General features: G+C 48.5%; 1 protein-coding gene across 1 annotated transcript; it reads left to right on the top strand.

The window, feature by feature from the left end:
• Positions 1-8,520: 8,520 nt before the first annotated feature.
• Positions 8,521-17,035, top strand: ctsa (cathepsin A). The gene is made up of 14 exons (XM_056273346.1): positions 8,521-8,611; positions 8,939-9,105; positions 10,026-10,137; positions 10,530-10,580; positions 10,734-10,820; positions 11,045-11,200; positions 11,334-11,510; positions 11,592-11,683; positions 11,774-11,852; positions 13,952-14,097; positions 14,332-14,407; positions 14,867-14,956; positions 15,523-15,624; positions 15,728-17,035. The coding sequence occupies exons 2-14, from the start codon at positions 8,939-8,941 to the stop codon at positions 15,809-15,811; spliced, it is 1,419 nt and encodes a 472-aa protein (XP_056129321.1). The 5' UTR covers positions 8,521-8,611; the 3' UTR covers positions 15,812-17,035.
• The last annotated feature ends 145 nt before the right edge of the window (positions 17,036-17,180 follow it).

Here is a 17,180-nt window from a genome sequence, read left to right as displayed (position 1 = left end):
TTATTATTATTATTACTATTGGTATTTAATTAATTACATACTCATTCAATACAACTGAAAGGATGTAGTGCAGGGTGTGCATGGGCTTACCTTTACTTGAGAATGAAGTCCACTGTCCTGTCCTCCTGGACACAAAGCTCCGGGACTTGGTTGTAAAAGTCCTCCTTATCTTCTTTTAGTTTTACAAGTCTTTCCGTCCTGTAAACCCGTGGGCTCACGCATACGCCCCCTTCAGGGAGGCAGAGGTACTGGCTGCCTCATCTCATGCTTTTTCAGTGCGGCTTTCTGTAAGATGAGCAAGACTAAACATGTTATACACATACATGTAATACATGAACTATCTTAAGGAAGGTGAGGACATATAAGAAACGTGTCTACAAACATGACATGCCCACTTTGTGAGGCTCCACTCCTCGCTGCCTCAACTCGCGTGTCTCCCCTCTAATTGAACAGGACATATGCAAATTCAGCGATTTTGATAATAAAAATGATTTAAATTATTGGAATTGTACATAAATTACATTTATAGGGCAGATCAGTAGACAAATATTAATATTTATTAATACACACATCCTACCGGGGGGGTGCTCAGTTGAGGATACACACATCCTACCGGGGGGGTGTTCAGTTGAGGATACACACATCCTACCGGGGGGGTGTTCAGTTGAGGATACACACATCCTACCGGGGGGGTGCTCAGTTGAGGATACACACATCCTACCGGGGGGGTGCTCAGTTGAGGATACACACATCCTACCGGGGGGGTGCTCAGTTGAGGATACACACATCCTACCGGGGGGGTGCTCAGTTGAGGATACACACATCCTACCGGGGGGGTGTTCAGTTGAGGATACACACATCCTACCGGGGGGGTGTTCAGTTGAGGATACACACATCCTACCGGGGGGTGCTCAGTTGAGGATACACACATCCTACCGGGGGGGTGCTCAGTTGAGGATACACACATCCTACCGGGGGGTGCTCAGTTGAGGATACACACATCCTACCGGGGGGGTGCTCAGTTGAGGATACACACATCCTACCGGGGGGGTGCTCAGTTGAGGATACACACATCCTACCGGGGGGGTGCTCAGTTGAGGATACACACATCCTACCGGGGGGGTGTTCAGTTGAGGATACACACATCCTACCGGGGGGGTGTTCAGTTGAGGATACACACATCCTACCGGGGGGGTGCTCAGTTGAGGATACACACATCCTACCGGGGGGGTGTTCAGTTGAGGATACACACATCCTACCGGGGGGGTGTTCAGTTGAGGATACACACATCCTACCGGGGGGTGCTCAGTTGAGGATACACACATCCTACCGGGGGGGTGTTCAGTTGAGGATACACACATCCTACCGGGGGGGGGCTCAGTTGAGGATACACACACCCAGATAGCCTGTCTGGTTCACGATTCTGCAACAATGTGTCCTTGAGAACCTGGTTTTACTGGGTTTGGAAACGAGCTTAACTTGGACCAGCGGTCAGTGCAAAAGAGCAGAGGCGCTTTGGCGCCCTCTCCCCGCAGGGCTGAGCCCTGCTCACGCCGCTGCGCAGGCACGTCTCAACCTGCATTAAGCATCTTGAACGCTGCACTTTATCCCTTTATCCTTAAAAAGTCCTACCCATTGCTGGAAGGGTTACAAGACCGATGTCCCCCCCCCCACCCCAAAAAAGCTGTTGTAGAAGGATTAAAAAAAGAGAGCGAAAACATCCGAAGTGACGTTTTTTTTTATATATTTTTTATTGAACATTGTTCATATTCATGTACAGCTTCTTGAAGAAAGTTCATTACAAAACAAACATGGCAAATATACATTCCATCCAAACATACATGGATATATAATATATATAAGTGCCAAAGGGAACAGTGTAGTGGTTATGGGGACACATAATTCCCCTTATTGAGCTGGTAGGAACGTTAGTTTACAGCTGCTGTTTCCTCGGTTCGGGTTTACAGTGACACACTTCCGCTGCGCGGGTTTTTGTTGTTGTTGTAATGGTGGAAGATATAAATGGTGCAGGAGTCGTGAAAGTTGTCACGACTCCTGCTTGAGCTCCTCTACACCGGTGACCCCGACGTTTGTCTCTTGGTAGTTATCAGAGACAATCTTTCAGATGAACATGGTTGACGAAATCACCGCGGTTTCTCTCAAACTGCCAGAGTTCTGGGAGTCATCGGTAACGACATGGTTCGCCCAGGCGGAAGCGCAGTTTGCTGTCCGCAAGATAACGGATGATGCTACTAAATACTACTACGTGGTATCGGCGCTCGGGTGTTGGACTGCAACTAGAGTGGTGAGTCTCCTTACAAATCCTCCAGCAGCGACAGTTGACCTACATCTCAGAGTTTACCACCGACGTGAGGCATGTCGCTGGGAAGTCCAACCCGGTCGCCGACTGTCTCTTCCGGGCCATCGCTGGTGCCGCCCATTTGGGACTCGACTACAGCCAGATGGCGGCTGACCAGGCCGCCGACCCAGGAGTGCAGGCATGCAGGACCGCCGTCACAGGGCTGCAGCTGGAGGATGTGGCTTTCGACGACGCCGGCGCCACGCTCCTGTGCGACGTCTCTACGGGTCAGCCCCGACCCGTCGTTCCGACGACTGGGAGGCGGCGGGTCTTCGACGCAGTCCATGGGCTGTCTCCCCCTGGCAGAAAGCCTTCACAGAGGTTGGTGGCGGCAAAGTTTGTCTGGCATGGACTCAAAAAGGATGTGAGGGACTGGGCTGACACCTGTGTGGAGTACCAACGCTCCAAAGTGCTCCGGCACGTCAAAGGGCCCCTGATACCTTTCACGGTACCTGAGAGGAGGTTCGACCACGTGAATGTGGACCTGGTAGGCCCCCTACCCCCCTCCCGTGGTTTCACATACCTGCTCACCATGGTCGACAGGACCACGCGATGGCCAGAGGCCGTCCCGCTTTCGTCCACGACAGCGCCTGAGGTTGCCCGAGCGTTCATCGGAACCTGGGTCGCCCGCTTTGGCACCCCATCTGACCTCTCCTCGGACAGAGGGCCGCAATTCACGTCAGCGCTCTGGGAGGAGATCGCCGCGGGTTTAGGGGTGAGGCTCCATCGCACCACAGCGTATCACCCTCAGGCGAATGGACTGGTCGAGAGGTTCCATCGCTCGATGAAGGCCGCATTGTGGGCTACCCTCAAGGACGACCGCTGGGTCGACAAACTGCCTTGGGTCATGCTTGGGCTCAGGACGGCCCCCAAGGAGGACCTCCAGTCCTCATCCGCCGAACTGGTCTACGGACAGCCACTTCGGGTCCCGGGGGATTTCCTTCCCACCGCCACAGCTCCCTGGTCCGCCAGCTGCCAACGGACTGCGCTGCAGGAGGAAGCCAGGGCTTCTGCACCGGTCCCCACTTCTCAGCATGGCGGCTCTCAGTCCTATGTCCCCACGGAGCTGTGGTCGGCGGAGTATGTTTTCATCCGTCACGACGCGCACCGCGGTCCCCTGCAGCCACCCTACGACGGCCCATTTCGGGTACGGGACTGTTAGAAGACTAGACTAATACGTTATGTCTATCTCTGCGCAGATGAAGTGGATTATTAAACCGTTATAAAGAATCGTACTGACTACCGAACTTCTGCTGGAGGGAAAAATGCAGCCTCCGTTTATTCGGTAGTTTGGGGAGATGAAGAAAATGAACGACGTCTCAGTGACGTAATCAATCCGCGCATGCAAGCGCAACACCGCCCACTTGTGGACAAAGTCGTAAACAAAATAATAGTACACAGTAACACATAGTCATACAAATACACTGGTGTCATATCTCAACACTCCCACTTATGAATCATGAGCTTACTGTATACCTTTTCATATTTATAGAACAAAATAAAAAAAAACTTGGTATAACCCATACCACTCACATTTCACACACCAAACATTGCCTTAACAAATGTCTTCAGTTTTACCTTGGATGCGGGCTTCGTCATTACGTCCATCTGGTGTAAAATCAAGTCATATTGAGTCGCCTTCTGTAGAAGCACTCGAACACTTGTTAGGTTGGCTGTGAGCGAAAATGTCTCCCCATAATCCACCCCAGCTCTCTGGCTATATCCCTTTGCTACAAATCTAGCCTTGTACTTGTCGTGTCCGTCTGTATCTGTCTTTATCGAATACACCCACCTTCCTCCCACTGTTTTCTTGCCCTCTGGCAATTTCGTAAGGGTGAATGTTTTGTTGTCTCTTAGAGACTCCATTTCCTCGTCCATTGCCCTGGACCACTTTTCTGATTCTGGCGATTCCATGGCCTCTTTAAAGGTCAGAGGGACACCGCACACTGCCCTGTATGCATAATCTATAGTAGTGAGTGAGCTGTCATCACTGTCGCCCTGACTATAGTCAATCAGGTATCTCGGAGGGTTGCGTTCCCTTTGGGGATACCTCCCACTGGCTGAGGCTTGTGACGTCACCCTTGGGTGCTCCTCGTCATCATCCTCGGGTGCTGACTGTGTACCGTCAGTCTGTACATTTTTCTGTACTCTAGGCTGAGTTGCAGCTGTCTCAACAGACTTTCTCTCTCTTACCCAGTCTTCTGGGTGCAGACCTGGTGTCTGAGTCTCATTTTCACTAGTTGCCTTGTGTACAAATTTAACTAGTCTGTGTTTCTGTACTTTCTCTTGGTCAGGGTAGTAGACTAGGTAGGCCGGGCTGTTCTTGTCGTGTCCTACAAAACGCCCCCTCTCACATCTAGAATCTAACTTTCCCTTGTCCTGCTGGTAAGCATCGCATTCTGTCCCGAACTTTTGCATTCTACCCATGTTGCACTTTTTTCCTGTCATTGCCGTGTATGGCGTAGTGCCTGTGTGCTTGTTGAAGCATCTGTTCCTGGTGTGGGCTGCCTCCTGTACAGCATAATGCCAGAGGCTCTTTGGTAGACCACTATCCATTAGCATACACCTTGCCATCTCGAATAGTGTGCGTCCTTCTCTCTCTGCAACGCCATTTTGATGGGGAGAGTATGGGCAGGACGTCTCATGTCTTATTTTGTTCCGTCTCAACAGGGTTTGAAACTCCTTGCCTGTAAACTCAGTTCCATTATCCGACCTTATGCATTTCACTGTCCCATAGGGAGCTACATCTGCCAGGAATTTCTCGGTCGCTTGCACTGTGTCACTCTTTGTTTTTAAGAAATACACACTGCCCCTGTGCACACATCTGTAAACGATTGCATGTACCTGAAACCATTAATGGACTCGTTTGCCACAGGACCGGCTAAATCAGTGTTTACCAACTCCAGTGGTGTCTTGGCTTTGTCTGTAGATTTCCTGTTCCTGTTTTGGGTAAACTTCCCTTCTATGCATACTGCACACTCTTTGTCAGGTTTACACACTTTACCCTTTATATGCATACCATTAGTGATATCCTGTAGCTTTATGATATCGTCATAGTTGCAGTGGCCCATTATCTCATGCCAAGTTTCTATATCATGGCTCACATGGCACTTTTCAACAACACATTCAGTTTGCAAATAGTACATTTTCCCCTGTACAAAAATGTCAAACCTGGTACCATCCGGTGACATCAGGGCACCTCTGCCCTCTTCGAAGAACACACTGGCTCCGTGTGCTGTCGCAGACTTCACAGAGAAGAGCTCTTGGGGGTACGATGGAATATATAGTGCGTTCCGCAGTGTCACTCTACACCGCCGCCCCTCACTGTCGAGCAGACATACCGTAGCATCTCCCCTGCCCTGCACCACACCAAAGGTGCGCTTACCGTCGGCCAGCTCCATGCAGTGTTTCTCTGGCTCGAACGAGCTGTCAAAGCTCTTGAACTTCTTCTTATCATTGACTATGTGGGAAGAAGCCCCACAGTCCACAATCAATCCTGGTTTGAACTGTTGCCGTCGTCCTGGTCCTGCTGAGCTGGTCTCTCCAGCCTGCACTCTGAAGATGTAGTTCTCTTCTTCCGCAGCATTCCCCGGTCCCTGACGTCGACCTGCTCCGTGACCACCACCGCCGCCGCCTTGCTCGCGTGCACACCTGGCTCCATCAGCACGGTCCTTCTTCTTGCACACTTTGTCCGTGTGACCCTTGACCCGGCAGAAGCTGCACCACACGCTGCGTGAACAGTCCGATTTCCGATGGCCTTTGTCACCGCATCGCCAGCACACCGTTTGTTCATCATCTCCCTCACAGCGTTTCACTGGCTTTTTCTTAGGCGCTGCGTGGGCCTTCATCACCCTCTCGGACGTCTCGTCCGATGCTGTAGCATTAGCTACATCTTCTGCCGCCTCAAAGTTTCTCAATTTGGCCTTAAATTGTCCCAATGTCAACTCACTGTCGCCATGTGTCACCATTAGAGTGAATGGCTTATATCTCTCGGGTAACCCCCTCATCACCATGGCCATCATTAGTCCCTCACTCGGTGCTTCTCCCGCCCCTTTGAGAGCCGTAATGATTTGTTCAGCTCGGATAATGTATTCGGTTATCGTCTCATTATCAGCTTTCTTTAGCCCAGTCAATGTTACATACAGAGTGACAATCCGGGGTCTGCCCTTACCAATGTAATGTTCCCGCAACACCCGTAGACTCTCTCTACCTTCGTTCTTCGTTTCTCTGAAGATCAGTCCCAAGCTTGTGTTGTCCAATAAAGGCGCCAATGCGCAGTAGGCGTCCGCGTTCCGCTCCTCGTCTAGGGCCTGCTCTTCCACTGTCAAAGGTCCCGCGGGCTCGGTAAGGATGGTGGTTTTCAACCCCACACCATGCATGCAACAGAGCATTCGCTCTTCCCACAGTTCATACTCATCGGCCTGTCCGTTGAATGTGGGCCACCTGCTCTTCTTTCGCTCCATCTCCCTAGGTAGCGTTAGCTTAGCTTAGCGTTCCGTTAGCTTCCCGATAGCCTCTCTCGATGCTAACTAGCTTCACACTTGCTAACTTGCTACTCCGTGCTAACCTGCGCGCATCCCGCCATCCGAGGTTATCACACTTCGTGTACTTCTTTTATCAAACTACTAAATAATCCAACGTTATCTGGGCCCATAACCTGTTAGAAGACTAGACTAATACTTTATGTCTATCTCTGCGCAGATGAAGTGGATTATTAAACCGTTATAAAGAATCGTACTGACTACCGAACTTCTGCTGGAGGGAAAAATGCAGCCTCCGTTTATTCGGTAGTTTTGGGAGAAGAAGAAAATGAACGGCGTCTCAGTGACGTAATCAATCCGCGCATGCAAGCGCAACACCGCCCACTTGTGGACAAAGTCGTAAACAAAATAATAGTACACAGTAACACATAGTCATACAAATACACTGGTGTCATATCTCAACAGGGACACAGGAGATAAGCACTTTGTGGTGGAGGTTGGCAGCAGGCTGGAGCGGGTTTCTGTGGACCGCCTCAAGCCTGCTCACCTGGACTTAGACCGCCCTGTTGGTCTGGCCCTGCCCCCACGGCGGGGGCGCCCCCCGGCTCTGCCCCCCTCCCCCAGCGAGCCGCCCCCTGCTTCCCCAGCCCCTCCCTTTCCCCGGTCCAGCTGTGAGGACTCTGCTGGTTTGCCTGCGGTTAACCAGCCCCCAGCTCCTGTTCAGCGGAGCCGTTGGAGCAGAGAGATCCGCCCCCCTCGGCACACTGACTTTTCGTATTAAGGCGAATTCTGGGGGGACGTGTGTAGTGGTTATGGGGCTACATCATTCCCCTTATTGAGCTGGTAGGAACGTTAGTTTACAGCTGCTGTTTTCTCGGTTCGGGTTTGCAGTGGTGCACTTCCGCTGCGCGGGTTTTTGTTGTTGTTGTAATGGTGGAAGGAATAAATGGTGCACGTTGTGTAGCCGAAAGAGAAAGTTGTCACGACTCCTGCTTGAGCTCCTCTACAATTCATAATTTTGAAGTGTGTTTCCTTCGCTTTTGGGGGGGGGGTAGGAAATGTTAGATACATTGTTCTCAATTTAATAATTGAATTTTTATCAAGTTTGTGTAAAATGTCATTTTTATTTTGTCTTTCAGGGTATAAGTTTTCAGTGAGACAGTTTCTAATAAAATGATTCACATTCACATTTTTGTCCAAGATTAAAAACCCTTGAATTGACAGTGGGGCCAATCGTGGCTGTATAGGTTGGTAAGTCATTATAGTTGTTATCAGAGATGCAAATTCTTTGGGGAGTGCTTTATGTAATTTAGTAAAGTCTGATTTGGAAGGCTTGAAAGTACGTTTTGTCGGGAATTCTTCATAATTTAATAAATTACCACGAGGATCCATTAGATCAACTATTGACCATTTTTTTCCTCATACCAATCCTTAAAGAATAAAGACTTGTTCCGATATAATATATATGTATTATTCCAAAGTCCAGTGGTGTGGGGTGAAAAGTTATGTACATATAACATTCTCCAATACACCAGTATCTGTTTATGGAGCCCTGATAATGAAACACATCCGGAGTGACGTATTTCATGGGAACCACGTTCCGGGTTGTGGTCATGTGACCCGTTCCTCTGGTCACGGGACCCGCTGCGTCATGTGACGTGTTCCTGCGGTCACGCGACCCGCTGCGTCATGTGATGTGTTCCTTGTCTTTAAAGAAGCGCGGCTGAGGATCGGGCTGTGTAATCACCGCGGCAAGGCAAGGCGAGGCAAGGTAAGAGCACGTTCCGGTGCGAGGGAGACGTGAAAGGCGGCTGTTTGGCGTCTCTTCCGCCGCGGCTTGTTGTTGGGTTGCGCTTTAGCCGTGTTACACGTTAGCTGTTGGTCAGTTTGGCGTTTTGTCACCTGAATAGCGGGACGAGTCTATGGACTGCGTCCCCTAGTCGTCAGTGGAGGAGTAGCGCGATAAGACGTGCGGACGTCGTCGCTGCTGGTTTCTCGTCTCCGTGACCTGCGCAGGGAAGGAGCGCGCCGCCGCCGCCGCCGCCGGTAGACCGCTAGTCCAGTGTGCTGACTTGTAACCTGCACTCTCCGCCTGCAGATGGACGCGCTGCTCCTGGCAGCTTTGCTGTTCTCGTCCGTGTTGGCTTGTAAGGCTGCTCCTGAAGGGGACGAGATCAAATACCTTCCGGGTCTGCAGAAACAGCCCAGCTTCAAACAGTATTCCGGCTACCTGACTGTGGCCGACGGCAAGCACCTGCACTACTGGTCAGTCCTCCTCCCTGGTAACTCGCGGCACCGCGTCACAGGACTGCGCAGGGCAGCGGAGCCTGGGAGCCACCGAGATGCCCGCTGCACATAAACCAGCCTCCAGTACGAATCACACGTGGGGCCTTCGCCAATAATCTTAGTGCATTTGTGGCGTTTCACCGAGCTTTGACCTGCTCAGGCCAGACAGAAGGACTGCTTCAATGGCTCTGTTTTTTTCTGTAGACTATACTTTGTAATTCTCCCACTGATGAAATTACCCTTTTATCTATATTTAATTCAAAGCTTGCTGTCAAAGGCCCCCTTCATTTTCATCACCCACCACACGCTAATAATCTATTATTTATGTTGTTGCAAAAGATTGATATCAAGTAAATTTTTGACGAGGGAAAACACTTTTAATCTGGCAACGCAAGTGTGTCAGACTCGGTTGAACAGCTTTGTAATTATAACTTGATGACTGGGAAATGAGCGCTTCCAACCACCACGGGAAGCCATCCGTGAAGAGCTGTTGCTTCCAGATGTGCTGAGGTTGGAAGTCTGAGTCCAGGTCCTCGCCACATGGAGTCTGCATGGTCTCCCCGTGTCGGCATAGCTTTTCTCCCACACCCAAAGCTAAGCAGCGTTATGTGTTGGCATCACATACTTCCAGGCTCCCTGACCAAGATGCAGGTCTCAAATCTTATAGGTGGTCCCCAGGTGTCCCTATCTGTCCACTGGTCCTTGTAGAAGTAGGATGGCTCAAGTGCAGAGAACAAATTTCCCCACGGTGTTAATAGACTTTCTTCTTATTTAACTGGATCTAGTATCGAAGCTGGAGCCAGAATTTACTGATCCCCAGGGTCATTAGTACAACTTCTATTTACTCACAAAAACTCTTCTTGCACTTTGTGTGTGTGTGTGTGTGTGTGTCTGTCTAGGTTTGTAGAGTCTCAGAAGGAGCCGTCAGCTGACCCAGTAGTTCTGTGGCTGAATGGAGGGCCGGGCTGTAGCTCCCTCGATGGACTTCTAACAGAACATGGTCCTTTCCTGGTAGAGAATTAGCATTTCAAACAAATTAATGAATGTAGTACATGTTCATCTATACACATGTAGCATCCTACTGTGTTAGTGGAGACGAGGTCGAAAGGGATATGATCTGTTTTCTCTGAGGGAATGATGGAAGGTTGGTCGGCCTTCTGTTGGAGAAATTATGAAGTTGACAATAAACTCTTAGCATCTGAACAGATGCCATCTTGGCTCTTTGTATCCTGTTTCTAAATGGTGGATTTCTCTGTTACACTACTTTGTCCCCAATTGAAAGTGGATAGAAAAGAGACAGAATGGCCCAAGTGTTTGTTTTTCATTGTTTCAAGCTGCAGATCAGACTGACTGAAACAAGCAACACAATCATATTCCACTGCTGAATGCTCATGTTATTTCAGATCCAAGACGACGGGGTATCTCTGGAGTATAACCCCTACTCCTGGAGCAAGGTAGGCTAACCTTTAACCTCAACTCTACAGACTGGTGCTGACTCAACCTTAGTTTCAGTCACTAGGCTTTTTGAAACCTGTTGGTGACCTTTGAGTCCTGATGGTGGTTGTGTTGGAACATGGCAACTAATGATCATTTCCTGATTTGGTTAGATTGCGAACATGCTGTACCTAGAGTCGCCACCAGGGGTCGGCTTCTCCTACTCTGATGACCAGAAATACAGCACCAACGACACAGAGGTTCGTTCATACAATCGTTCCTCTTTAATTCAGAAACATGGCAACTGTAGTGACCTTCAGCCCAGACTCAACTTGACTGTAAAAGGACCCGTTTAAACTAAATCAACACAACCCCTGTTGTTACAGGGAAGCACACGTGACACGTAGCCTGCCTCCTGACACTACAACTGCATTTTTATTGTCAATTGAGTCTGTATTTTGAGGGACTTTCATTGTTGCTCCAGGTCTCTCTAAACAACTACTTGGCTCTGAAGCAGTTCTTCAAGTTTTTCCCGGAGTATAAGAACAACAAGCTGTTTCTCACAGGAGAGAGTTATGGTGGAATCTACATCCCTACTTTGGCTGAGAGGGTGATGGAGGATGACAGCCTTAACCTACAGGTACACTACTGATGTCACTACTGCTGCCACGAGCACAAATAAGAGGGTGCTACTAAAAGTCAGAGAGGGACGGCGTAAACATGGCTGCAGTCACTAACTAGTCCTTCATCTCCATGTTCTGCTGTCTGCTCAGGGCATTGCTGTGGGTAATGGGATGTCCAGCTATGAGATGAATGATAACTCGCTGGTTTACTTTGCCTATTACCATGGCCTTCTGGGAAGCCGGCTGTGGAGCAACCTGCAAACTTCCTGTTGTAAAGATGGAAAATGTGACTTCTTCAACAATCGTAACCCCAACTGCTCAACCAACGTGAGCTGATTTTAACTGTCACTTCAGAAACCTTACCCAGGTTTTAATGTCTAGACTCACACTGTACACCTCTCTCTGTAGCTGGCAGAGGTCCAGTATCTGGTCTACAGTTCAGGACTTAACATGTATAATCTGTATGCGCCGTGTCCAGGAGGAGTTGGAAGGAGAGTCAGGTAACTGCTTCCATTTAATCTGCCAGATGGCCCAGAACATGAGAGAACATATCTGTCATGTGTTTCTTACTCACTCTGTTGCTGCTGCAGTGCTGATGGAGGTCGCTTGGTGATTACAGACTTGGGAAACCACTTTATCAACCATCAGAGGACCCACGCCTGGAAGCAGGTGGGTCCATCTACACTTTTCCTCTAATTTATTTCTGATTTTTCTTTTTTTCTCCCAATTTAGTGGCCAAACGATCCCTATTTTAGTTCAAACACCCACCCTCGTACTGCATGCATTCGCCAATTGCATCTCTCCGGCTGGCAGTCTCGAAGGAGGCGCCTCGCCACTTTCTTGACACGGTGACCCGAGGCCAAACCACTGCTTTTTCCCCCACACACACACACACACACACACGGACACATTCATGTGACGAACACAAGCCAACTCCGCCCCCCTCTCGAAGACAGCATTGCCAATTATTGCTGCTTCATCAAGTCCAGCCATAGTCGGATCTGACGAGACCGAGGCGCGAACCCCAGTCCCCAGTGGGCAACTGCATCGACACAGGGTCCATCTACACTAACTAACACCAGTAATTCAGCATAGGATGAAAAGTTTATTTGAGATTCCGTCTCTCTCCAACCACCCCACTCTTTTCATAGTCATAAAAAAGCAGTAAAATTGGGTCTAGGGAGGGGTCCCCTGAAACTGTCTCACTTTCAAAGAAAAACTTGGAAAAGACAGTGTGACAAAACTCGTCATCATCGGAGTACTCCTGAACAGAGACATGATGCCGGTTATGTTTTAAAGGGCTCAGTTCAAGCCAGTTCTGGGGTCTTGGTGGTGTGTTTTCCACTGCCACAGTTTGGCAGAGAAAGTGGACAGGGGCTCAACTGTTAATTTATTTTTAAATGGGGGTTTTAACAATTTTAAAACAAGAAGCATACTGGTACTGATTTTGAAGAACAAGGGCGATGTGCAGAACTGTAACAACTACAGAGGTATAAAGTTGATCAGCCACAGCGTGAAGATCTGGGAAAGAGTAATAGAAGCTAGGTTAAGAGGAGAGGTAATGATCAGCAGCAGCAGTATGGTGTCATGCCATGAAAGAGCACCACAGATGTGATGTTTGCTTTGAGAGTGTTGATTGAGAAGTATAGAGAAGGCCAGAAGGAGTTACATTGTGTCTTGGGGGTTTAGAGAAAGCTTATGACAGGGTGCTGAGAGAGGAAGTGTGGTATTGTATGAGGAAGTCAGGAGTTGCAGAGAAGTATGTAGGAGTGGTGCAGGATATGTATGAGGGAAGTGTGACAGTGGTGAGGTGTGTGGTTGGAATGACAGATGGGGTCAAGGTGGAGGTGGGAGTACATCAAGGATCGGCTCTGAGCCCTTTCTTGTTTGCAATGGTGATGGACAGGTTGACGGACAAGATCAGGCAGGAGTCTCCATGGACGATGATGTTCGCGGATGACATTGTGATCTGTAGCGAGAGTAGGGTGCAGGTTGAGGAGAGCCTGGAGAGGTGGAGGTATGCACTGGAGAGAAGAGGAATGAAAGTCAGTAGGAACAAGAGGGAATACATATGCGTGAATGAGAGGGAGGACAGTGGAATGGTCAGGATGCAAGGAGTGGAGGTGACGAAGGCATTTGAGTTTAAATACTTGGGGTCAACTGCCCGAAGTAACGGGGAGTGCAGTAGAGAGGTGAAGAAGAGAGTGCAGGCAGGGTGGAGTGGGTGGAGAAGAGTATCGGGAGTGATTTGTGACAGAAGGGTACCAGTAAGAGTTAAGGGGAAGGTTTACAAGATGGTTGTGAGACCAGCTATGTTGTATGGTTTGGAGACAGTGGCACTGACGAAAAGACAGGAGGTGGCAGAGTTGAAGATGCTAAGATTTTCACTGGGAGTAACGAAGAAGGACAGGATTAGGAACAATTATATTAGAGGGACAGCTCAGGTTGGACGGTATATATATCTATACCAAGTCCAGTTGCACTTGATTCAACTCCTTTGGATAACCATGACCTGGATGAATGAGAACATTCACAGACAGTAGTAGTAACAATTTTAAAACTGACTTCTAAAGTAACATTGATGTTTCACTTTTGATTGTCAAATGTAAAAAGGGTGGTGCCTGAAACTGCATTTCAGTGCACGTATTTATGGATTACTGCATGCATGTTGTTGCCTGCTACCTCTAACATGAACCACTTGTCAGTTAATGCCTCAAAACCCTTGATTTAATTCCTTCCCTCTATGGGAAAACATTCACTGTGTTTAGATGTATCTTCTGGCGTCTCGGTCTCAGCGGGTTCAACTGGACCCTCCCTGCACCAACTCAACCCCTTCCACCCTCTACCTCAACAATCCCTATGTTAAAGATGCTCTCCATGTCAGCCCCAAGGCCCTGGACTGGACCATATGCAGGTAAACTCCTCCGCTGGTGACCCTTGGCAGTACCGCCTCAAATGATTTGCTCCACCTCGTCTGTGTGTGGCCTACCATTAGCACTTGTGTTGTCCCTGGCAGTCCTACTGCTGATAAACCCACACAGCGAGCTGGTGCTAGATGATGTAGGCCTACACATCACAAGACCAGGGGCTCTCTTCTTTACTGAGTGTTTCTCTATACTAGCCAATGACCCCTTCCCACCTGTTGCAGTGCGGAGGTCAATCTGAAATATGGGCGACTTTACATGGACGTCAGAAAGCAGTATCTCAAACTACTGGGAGCTCTGGTAAGGACCACATGTTTGAAGCTACATTCCCTGTTCCTTCTGTTGTTTGGTGGGGTTTTACTGGTGGTACTGGTAAATGTAGTGGTGTTTCACCAAGGTGACGCTTTGATTTGGTATCTGTTGGTAAAAATATTCTATCAGTTTCTTCTGCCATATCAACCTGTTACACACAATTTCACCTCTTCAAACTCAACACCTGCCTTCTTCTTCATTTGGCTGCTAAACACATTTTTCCTGCCAAAGTGCTACCAGACACCAACCGTTAAAAGGAACAATGAAAATGTTCATGACTTTGCATATTCGTGTTGACTCGTGTTGTGACATATCAAAGCCAATCGCATGTAACTCTTCAGGATTGGTACGGCAAGTGTTCTTTGTGTTGGGCGTAATCGGGTTGAAATGTTCAGTATGTATGGGTGCAGCCTATAGCTGAGTTGTTGTTGTTGTTGTTGCATGCAGAAGTACCACATCCTGGTGTATAACGGAGACGTGGATATGGCCTGTAACTTCATGGGTGATGAGTGGTTTGTTGAGTCACTCCACCAGGAGGTGGGTTAACTACACAACACTTTAAAGCTTTTCTCTTCCAGGGGGAAATAATGACCTATAGAGGATGGGACAGTGGCATAGATGGGGTGGGACATGGATCGTGTTAGATGTTGGGGGGGGGGGGGGGGATACCTGCTGCTGCTTACTGACTCGGTTAACTTGAGCTTCAAAGAAAGTATGTGCATTTCACTTGGACTTTGCCCCCCCCCCCCCCCAAAAAGTGTACAAATTCACCTCGGCTCAAAGTTTGAGTGGCCATTTTTCTATTGTTCTTAAAGTTAATTTGGAAGGAAAACGTGTGTAGCATTTCTCTAACAGCTTGCCCTGCAGCTTAAGGCATCATATTGTAGATAAGTCGGAGCTGTAGTGGTGAAGGTGTCTCTTTAGCTCTTCTGTATCAGGAGGAACTGGGGACCCTGTTGTAGTGTTGGCAGTACCTACAGGTGATTATCACAGTGGTTGCTGATGGTCTGGTTTGACTTGGTTCTGAGCCTGGTGGCCCAAACAGTGACTTGAACATCAGATTAGGATTGGTCTTCTGGAGGTTTAAAGGTTTCTTTTTCCAGGTAGAGGTGAAGCGCCGTCCATGGACCTACACAGATGGAGACAGTCAACAGGTGGGGGGGTTCGTCAAGGAGTTCAGCAACATTGCCTTTCTCACTGTTAAGGTAAAAAATGCTCAAGTGGACTTCAGTTGTATTATGAATGGTGTCGAACTCTATCCCCTGTTAACTTCAGACGGGCTGACTTTTGCTGGTGTTCTTCTTGCAGGGGTCAGGACACATGGTCCCATCAGACAAGCCTGTCGCTGCATATGCTATGTTTTCCCACTTCATCAAGAGACAACCCTACTGAGCCTGATGCTCAGGAGTCCACTCACGCCAGCTTATTCAAATGACTAAAGTGCCGTTTCCTTGTGACCGCTGTCTTGTCTGTCTCTACGGGTTGGTACATTGCTACTGATGTGTTTTTTTTTTTTGGAAGGGGGGGGGTCTAAAAATTGTCCAGTACCAAAAAACCCCCAAACAAAAAAGTTGCCAGGAAGTGGGCGTCGGGAAGCCTCTTCCTCATTTAATCCGATATTTGGGTTTGGCTACAGCAACGACTCGACTTCCCCCTCGCGGTCGTTCTGTTAGTCTCGCTTGCTGGTCTCTCTGGCGACACGGTGTCATCATAACACGTGGGCGTTTAGCCAGTTGGCTTTTTCCCCTCTATTTTAACTGCAGCATGGTTTCCATAGCAACAGAACCATTCCCTGGTACTGTTGCACCAACAGTAGGCAGGTCAAGTCTGTGAGGGCTTGGTACTTTTTTGGTTTTGAGTGAGTAAAAGGGAAAATTGTACAAAGTTTTCTTAGAAATGTGTTCAACAATAAAGTCCACTTGAGATTCCTGACAGCTGGTCTTTTTTTGGAAGCCAGCAATAAACCAAGAGAGGGCACGACCTGCTTCCCCCATGTCCTGCTCTAACACAACATGCCAACTTGTAATGTGCTGGCATGGTCTGTACCTGTATGACTTAAAGGGTGGTCTTGAACCTCCTCCTCCGTGACTGATAAGGAGATAAGCCTCCCTCCCGATAATAGAAATGGAGTAAGCAGTGCTTGTATATCTGTTTCTGTGATTCTTGAGATAAGGGATACAACACTTCCTACATCGAGAAGTCGTCTTTGCGTTAAAAATCAAGAAATTAATAATAAAAGCACTTTAAAAGTTAAACCTGAAGGACCTGTGTATACTCCTGAAATTAATTTCATGTATTTGTAAATCAGAATGTGTTACCACGCAGGCTCTATACTCAGAAAGTACATGTAACCTAACCTGTCCTCAGCAAGAAGTCAGTGTCAAACTGCCAACAAAGGTGTTTAAAAATGCTACAAATTCCTAAATACAAAGATAAAGTGAATGGTTAAAGATGTCACATGATACATAAAGTGGACTTTATATTTTCTGTTATATATTGATACCTGGTCCGTTACTGCCACCTATAGGCGGACCAGGGTATTGATATTACGGCTGCCTTGGCGTGTCATGTGACAGTTGATGTATAATAAAACCACCGGCTGTCCTGACGGCACATCTCCAATCCGTCTCCGGCCTGGTTTGTGTTGTAACCTGGCAGTATGAGCTGGGCAATACTCTAACGAAGATACGACGAAGTGGCGACAAGCGTCTTATTCGACATCCGCGTGTGTTTCTCCGAAAATGGCGGGGATGAGTGGGAG

This window comes from Lampris incognitus, chromosome 2 (assembly GCF_029633865.1).
Source record: "Lampris incognitus isolate fLamInc1 chromosome 2, fLamInc1.hap2, whole genome shotgun sequence".
Lineage (NCBI taxonomy): Eukaryota > Metazoa > Chordata > Actinopteri > Lampriformes > Lampridae > Lampris > Lampris incognitus.
The sequence above is the reverse complement of the archived record's forward strand: the minus strand, read 5'-3'. Positions and strand labels throughout refer to the sequence as shown.